The sequence below is a fragment of the Rosa chinensis genome, chromosome 7, assembly GCF_002994745.2.
Source record: "Rosa chinensis cultivar Old Blush chromosome 7, RchiOBHm-V2, whole genome shotgun sequence".
Lineage (NCBI taxonomy): Eukaryota > Viridiplantae > Streptophyta > Magnoliopsida > Rosales > Rosaceae > Rosa > Rosa chinensis.
Window position 1 is genome coordinate 50,539,996 of NC_037094.1, and position 7,781 is coordinate 50,547,776.

Sequence of the window (7,781 nt, forward strand, 5' to 3'; positions counted from 1 at the left end):
GAAATAATTTTATATGAAATAAATTGTCTAGGTTTGTAAAGCAACAATGTGAGTAGTTATTTGATCGTATGTAAGGTTTTCTAAAGTCTGTTTTCATATTAGTTAATTTGCGAATAATTCGCGAATTAATGAATTCTTCAAAAAAAAAAAAACACTTGTTTTCTGAATTATTTCTAAAAATTAGAAAAATTAGCCTTTTTTTTAAGTTAGCTAAATTATTTACGAATACATATTATTCCAAAAATTTTCAATTGAAAAAAGCCAACCATTAAAAAAAAAATAAAACAAAATATTTTATTTTTTAATTAAAAAGTCAAGTTTAAGATTAATTTTTGAATTTTAAACTTTTATAGTTAAAAATCATATAATTACTAGTACTATTTACACTATTTATTTATTAAATAACTTAGATGTGTTGAAGTTTTGTATATCCAAATGGTAATATTTGAGAAAAGCAATGATTCACCTTGATTTTTGTTCAAAATATATGTTTTAAAAGTCATATAACTATATAAAAGTAATAGAAATGACAAATATCCATCTGTATTATTTATTACATTTCGGTTTAAATACGTACGTATCTAATTTTATAATTTGCCGTTTTCATATTTTACGGCCTAATTTTTCAAATTATTTTTCACTAAAACTTACCAAATTATTCATGAACATTTTTTTAACTTTTAACTCCCATGCCGAATTTTACTAACTAGCCTAGTAGGCAACGATGGAATGAATAGAGGATTTGGCGTTCTGATGAAAACTAGAAAATGAGCAAGCTAAAGATAATGTAGAGACTCAAAACAAGATGATACCTGAGAGAAGAGAAATTACAACAAAAAACACGACGTGTCAAAGTAATGATTGATGGATTATCGGAATAGTTCTATGAATCAATAATTTGATCATAAATTAGTAACTACAACGAATACAACATTTATTTTCTTTCATTAATTCCCGTAGTACCCAAATATTAAAAATTTATAATTAGAAGTCATTTGAGATAACTACAGTGAAGAACGCGTATTAAGTTATTACCTTATAAAAATATATGTAATATTTATGACTATACTCAATACTGGACAATTAAATAAGTAAACATATCGTAAAAACATAATGTGTTACGTTAATGCGATTTAATATTTGAATCTAGACACCGGTAACATTTAGGTGTCGCTCGTCGTAAAATCTATCCAAAATGCAATGATATCTAGAAATGAAGAGGAAGTGCATAAATGCAGATAATATTTCTCATAATAAAATGAAATAAAAGAACAAAAACCAGCCAATCATATAAGAGAAAATTAGATACAAAATCATGAAAATAAATTTTTATTTTGGTGAACTCGGCCGCACACATTCGTGCAGACAAAGATAGCGCCCATAATAAGACAATAAATAGAGAAGAAGGAAGGCACACTCTCCTAACACACTCATAACCTTTCCAGTTTCTCTGACAAAACCCCCCAAAAACCAAAGCACCCTTAATTTCATTCTCTTCTCTCCCATTTCTCCCCAAAACCCATTTCTCTCTTTTCTTTCTTTCTTCACCAAAATTCCCATTTCCAATAAGTGAAAAGCCATTTGCTCTGTTCAAGCACCTGACATGGATCCTCCTCAAAATCCCAATGTGGGTTCTTCTTCTTCTCGAAGACCTGATATGGGTTCCTCTTCTTCTCCAAGACCTGAAGTGGGTTCTTCTTCTTCTTCAACAAGACCTGAAGTGGGTTCTTCTTCTTCATCTTCTTTGAGCTTACCGAGATTCAGTCTCAACGTGAGGATGGGCACCACACAATCAATTACACCAGTCTTCGGCTGCAGAATCGACCCTACAGCTCGTGTGCCCAAGAAGGACGATGAAGTTCCCCCGAGCACGAGTTCAGTTTCAAATGGTCAGTCTTTCATTTTTTTCTTTCAATCTTTTTTATGTTAAAGAATGTGAATTTATCATCTTTTTCTTTACTGGGTATTGATCAATGTATTGCTGGGAAAAACAGAGGAAAATTGTTTGTAAGAAGTGAAATCGTTTCCATTTGATGTTAAAGAATGTAAATTTATGATCTTTTTGGTGTTTCTTTATCTGAGTATTGATCAATGCATGGTTGTATGTGTGTTTTTTCTTACATGAAGGTCTTGTTTGGTTTATATAATCAAAGTAACAGAGGAAAATAGTTCTTCCTACGGAGTCAAATTCAGTCCCAAATATTTTTCCTCCTTTTTTTTTTTTTCAATGTAGGAGAATGTGAATTTGTAATCTTTTTGTGTTTCTTCAGCTCCTAATGTGTGGCTTTCTGTATGCTTTCTTTAATTGAAGGTCTGTTTGGTTTACTAGAAAAAACAGAGGAAAAAGTACTTTCGTGTTTAGTAAATTTCCCTATGAATGAAATTTTTTCTTGATTGTCCCATTCTCTTCTGGTTAGTCTCCTTTTTAACAGTCTTTTCTTTTTGTTCCCTGTCCGACATGAAAGAATGTATAGCCGAGAAATGTGGCTTCATCTGTCCCAGTGGGAGTGGATATTGACTCTTAAACAATACCAGCTCTGTTTCATTTATTTATTATAAGTGCCTAAATAATTTCTGCTTTGATATAATATTATAGTCCAATGTTTAATTTGATTAGTTTTCCAAGTATTTTAGTTTCTTCTGAAGTGAATTCGAAAAAGGTTGGCTTTAAAACCAATGCTTCTCTCTCTCTCTCTGTGTGACACACACACACACCTGCACAAAAGTTTTTGAATTTGTATTAACATCTGGATGCAGTGATACTAATCTATGACCGATAAAACTTACTATTTAAATTTTGAAGTTTGTATTCAACTACTCATATAAGAATAGTGAGATACACGAATTTATTTTATTTTTATTAAAATATGCATGATCGAATAGAGTGATCCTTTATTCAAGAATGCATTGTGCTAAGGTTTAGAAGGGCAATGCAAAATGGCATGGATTTATGCAGTGGGAGAGCGTATATTTTTCATAGATTTCCTCCTTGGGATCTTGGTTGAAGCATAAAATTTCATAATCTGATAATAGTCTGGAATTTCTGCCAATATGATGAGTTTCATTCTGTCTCAGGAATACTCTATTTCGTCAAGGAGAAACCCCATTGTGAGAAGGAGAGGTCAGCGCTCTCTACGAAGACCGAAGCATGATGAGAAGGTGGGACGATATTCTGAAAATCATTTTAATTTCTTTCAGGTTTGATCTTTTCACATGACAATATGACTCATCATGATATTTCATTCTATTTGGTGTGTAGGATTCACCTCTAGCGGGAGCAACACAAACACCAGTGTCAACACTGTTGAAGAAAGCTTCCGAGAATATGAATTCACCAAGTGTAATGAATATTTCAAAGCACCTTAAAAAGGTAGAAATTTCTCTCATACAGTTTAACTGATGGTATATTCATAAATAATGCAACTTTAGGTTTAGAGCAACTTCTGTAGGTGAAAACAGATTATTAATATGAATCTTTTTTCTAGTGGCAATAGAATTAATAAGGATTTAATGTTGCTTATTAAGATTCAATTAATTCTTGCCTTATCCCTTCAACAACCTGAGACTAACTTTTGCTTTATCTCGTCAACTACGTGGGACTTACTTCATGCATTGCAGGTAATTCGGGACGAATATGAAGTTGAAACTGGTAATGGGAAGAACTATTAAAAGGAAATCAAGAAGCACAGTCATGTTTGAGGTATGAACCTGGTGACTTCTGTGAAGCTATATGCTCAATCTCCATTTTCACCTTTAGACATACATTTCTCAATACTGAATTTTATTTTCTGTATGACATCAGGATCCAAGAAAACTTAAGAGGACAAGTACACCAAAAGTCAAAAGCCCCAGGAGTGTAGTCAAGGTAAGCTAAACCCATTACTTTATTTCAGTTTTGGAATATCTTGTGATTCATCTAGTTTCTCATGTCTCAGATTGCTTAGAAGCTTTGGTTGTACTAGTCTTGGACAACATATATCTGAGTGGATAGAGTTAATATTGCTATAAGAATCCGCATGCATTTAGAATTACAAGTACAAATATCTGCATTTTGTTTCCTCAGATAATGAAAATCAATACCATGTAGCTGGAACGTATATTTTTGGTACACATGTTGTTAAATCCAAAGATGACTGTATTGAATTACTGGAAAAGCTGGATGCATCGCTTGAATTATATAATGCAGCACTCATTTGGATTCTGCAAATACTGAATTTGCAATATGTTGTTTTTGTTATGTCGGGATCTAAGGGAGAGGGTCAACCACGTCCTTCAAAAATCGGTGACCGGTTTTCAGAAGGGTCTCTGAATCCGTATGCTGATGATCCATATGCATTTGATTAAGGTATTTCAATTTCAACCAATGATAGTATACATGATTTTACTTTATTTGTTAAAATCAAACCATTAAGATCTCCCTTCTTATTTTCAATTTTTATATATCTGAATCCCTTTAGAAGCAAGATATGATCTTGAATTGGTCAACTAGGTCTTTCTTTCTCAGTTTAGACTCCAATTAGGTTTGATATAATCTTTCATGTTTCTGAAATGCTTTGAAAACCTTTAAGAAAATTTAGAGTACATGTATACACTACACACTAAACTACACCGAATCGAAGCCTTAATGCAGCTTTTCCTACTTTTGTTTCAGGTCAGGAAAGAAACCGCTATGGTACCTCTTAAATGCCTCACACACTAGCGGGCATGTGATCTGATCGTGTACAGGATTTGGTCTTGCGTATAAGTGGACATAGAACTAGGGCAATTTTTACTGATTTGGATCATCAGTTCTGAACTCTTTGTCAATATGGGATTTTGTAATTAGTTAACATCACACTCTTTGTACATATGGGGATCTACTCATTACTGAAAGTGGTACGCACTTGATCTATGTGATCACTGCAAATAGATAGTGAAAAAAGTTCAAAACCTTAAATGAAAATTTGATTGCTACTTTGCAGATATGCTTCTCTTTTTTTTTTTCTTTGTTCCAAGGGATATGAAATGAAGAGGAGGGAGATATAAGAAGACATCAGAGTTTATATAGTTGCAAGATATGGGATTTGAATTGGCCAAAAGATATTTCTTTCAGTCAGTATAGACTCAAATTTGAGTATGATTCTGTTTTCATGTTTCTGTAAAATTTTGAAAATATTAGAAAGCTGCAGTACATGTACACAGTAAACTAGAACTTTGATTTCATTGATAGATGAAGAATTGATATACAGTATAAGTAGAGTATCCACCAATCAATTAATTGGCTTCAGAATCAAAATATCTACATTTAGGAATGAAAACGAAACTACAAGATGTCAGAATACTGAAACGGATCATCACTATCCCGCCATGGCACAGCTCCCAGCTGATCTTCATGAGTCAAGAGTCCATTAAATTCATCTGACCATAAGAATTCGTTATCGAGTGGAATATTATAGTCATGTTGGCCATAAATCATCAGACCGTCATCACCGATGAGCTGCTGCTGCTCGTGAGAATGAGAGGAAGAGGGCTGATCTTGTTGTTGTATTTGGTCCTCCTCTTGACACCTATTGTCAGGTTCCAATTGCTGTTGCGGCGCAAGTGAATAATCCGAATCTTGTTGTTGTTGTTGCTCACTAGCTATTGATTGATCAACAGAAGCCATAAGCTGAGCATCATCAAACAAGATAGTGGGAGAGAACATTAGATTCTCATCCATACAATCATCATCACTAAAGAGGATCTGCTGCAGCTCGTCATAATCGTAATTGTTGTCCGGAACCACCTGAACCGCTTGATCATCTTCATGATGATAGGGAGAGAGAATTAGCTGTGAAGTAGTAGTAGCAAAGGAAGCACTGCCTTCTTGTTGCTCCTCAGGATCCAAGAAACTAGTTTGATCTCTTCTCGGTTCAACTTTTCGGTTTTTCAAACACTTTTTGCTTCTCACATTCTGATCCTCATTAGTCTCATCAGAACTCTTCTTCCTCTTTTTTCTTCCTCCTCCTTTATCATTGACTTTGAGTCGGCACAAAGCCAGATCTGGTGCTTGGTTGATGGTGTACTCCTCCATCAACCAAGCAGCGTGATGCACAAACGTTTTGTCCTTGTTCTTTTCATACCGAAACTTCCTGACTTTCCCAAACGCCTCTTCACTTCCACTGATATACACAGGCCTACCGGCTTCCGTCTCGCTCCATGTTCCTCCATCAGAGCCAACCGTGCGAGAGTTGCGAGATTTGTTGGGGCTCACTTTCTTGGCCCAGGAGAAGAAGTAGAGAAAATCTTGGTGGGGAAACTTGAATTGCTGATATACCCTCCATATCTCCCAAGGTGGTAAGCCTGTCTCGCCGTATATACAAATTTCAGGGAAGGTCTGAATATGATTGCCTGGGTTTGAGGCCATGGAAATCTTGTTGTATAGAAAGAAACCCACCAACTCAGCTTCAGTAGGGTGAAACGTCTTCACCACACCCACATCAAGTTGATCCAGAGTCATGAATTGATCTATGAGAGCCATTACTAATTGATCAAAGCAAATGAATTTGATCAAAGCGAATAAGATGAAAAACAGAACAGGGAGAAACTTTCTAACTTGTAGAGGGAGAGTTTGATGTCTGAAAATGAGAATGGTCTGTGAGAAGGTTTATATAGGCGATTAGGATAGTTCCCTAAAACATTAGGGAAAGTAGATTTTATGACCGTTGGGGGTGATGACGTCGGCGAAGACTCCTTACTCCTTAGCAGTTAAGGAAAGGCAAAATTTGAAATTTCTTTCAAACTTCTATTTTTATTTCTTTTATTTTTATTTTTTGATCGAAAGTATTATTATTTTTATTTTTGATTGAAAGTATTATTATTATTATTATTATTATTATTATTATTATTATTATTATTATTTTTGTTGAAAAGATAAGGAAAGGCCCTAAATCCTTTCATTCTGTTTCAGTCTCTCTGGACGGTGACTGCGAACAATGCACGCTGGCATAAGTTGCTGACGGCGAAACTGACGAGGTATGGGTTATTGAAGTTTAATATGATGATGAGGTTTCCTAGGATTCCTAGTGCAATTTGAGCTTAGAGAATTTTTTGAATTTTGGGTTCTTATGGGGATCAATTGACTCAAAGTTGTATATGGCTTCATTTTGAGATTTTTATATACATACCCAGATGCCCACATTTTATGTATAGCTTAAAGTTTTGAAATTTAGTTGAAACAAGCTTGAGATTGGGGGTTAGGGCTTCTTAAGAAGCAATCGAGCACTGGAAAATTGGACCAGTTGATTGTATAATATATTCTCATTTTGAAATTTGATCCTTGCACATTATGATTGATGGCAGTTGTGATTTCTTGTAAGGCAAAGCATGTAATTTTTTATATGATTCACATACTTACAAGGAAATTGCGATTATTGGGTAAATTGGTTTAGGACTGTAGGCAATTCTGGATTTTGGGATTTAAGGAGGACTCCGGAAATGATGTTAAGAACAATAGCTGCTGCATCACACCTTCGGTTCTGCTGAGACTGTGAGGAGCTCATCTGTTCTCTAGGACCAAAAATACTTTTAAACTCAAATAATATTTGCTCATTCTCTTTCTAGAAAAGTTGGTATTAGCTGATTCCACTGTTTGGGACATTATATTGAACTTGCACCTTTTTATTGTCGCTTCATATACTTTTTTTGGCGACCCATATTTCACCTAGGACTGAGGACTGTGAGTTGAAGATTAGAATTGTTGAACCCAACTTGCTCAAGCAACAAAAAAAAGATAGCTTGTTTGTATATGAAATGGATAGGGA

The 7,781-nt window shown here is 34.5% G+C and overlaps 1 protein-coding gene and 1 long non-coding RNA gene across 2 annotated transcripts; one reads left to right on the forward strand and one right to left on the reverse strand.

Moving 5' to 3' along the window:
- The first annotated feature begins 3,054 nt into the window (after positions 1 to 3,054).
- Positions 3,055 to 4,905, forward strand: LOC112176839. Its single transcript, XR_002927170.2, has 6 exons — positions 3,055 to 3,159; positions 3,260 to 3,370; positions 3,619 to 3,700; positions 3,803 to 3,865; positions 4,252 to 4,345; positions 4,652 to 4,905. It is a non-coding gene; the product is annotated as an uncharacterized LOC112176839 (long non-coding RNA).
- A 397-nt stretch (positions 4,906 to 5,302) lies between these two features.
- On the reverse strand, positions 5,303 to 6,499 carry LOC112178097 (NAC domain-containing protein 71-like). Its single transcript, XM_024316306.1, has one exon. It carries the CDS (start codon positions 6,497 to 6,499, stop codon positions 5,303 to 5,305), a length of 1,197 nt encoding a protein of 398 aa, XP_024172074.1.
- Positions 6,500 to 7,781: the final 1,282 nt, after the last annotated feature.

Coding starts and splice junctions, on each gene's coding strand:
- LOC112178097 (XM_024316306.1), bottom strand. CDS start 6,499: ATGGCTCTCATAGATCAATTCATGACTCTGGATCAACTTGATGTGGGT.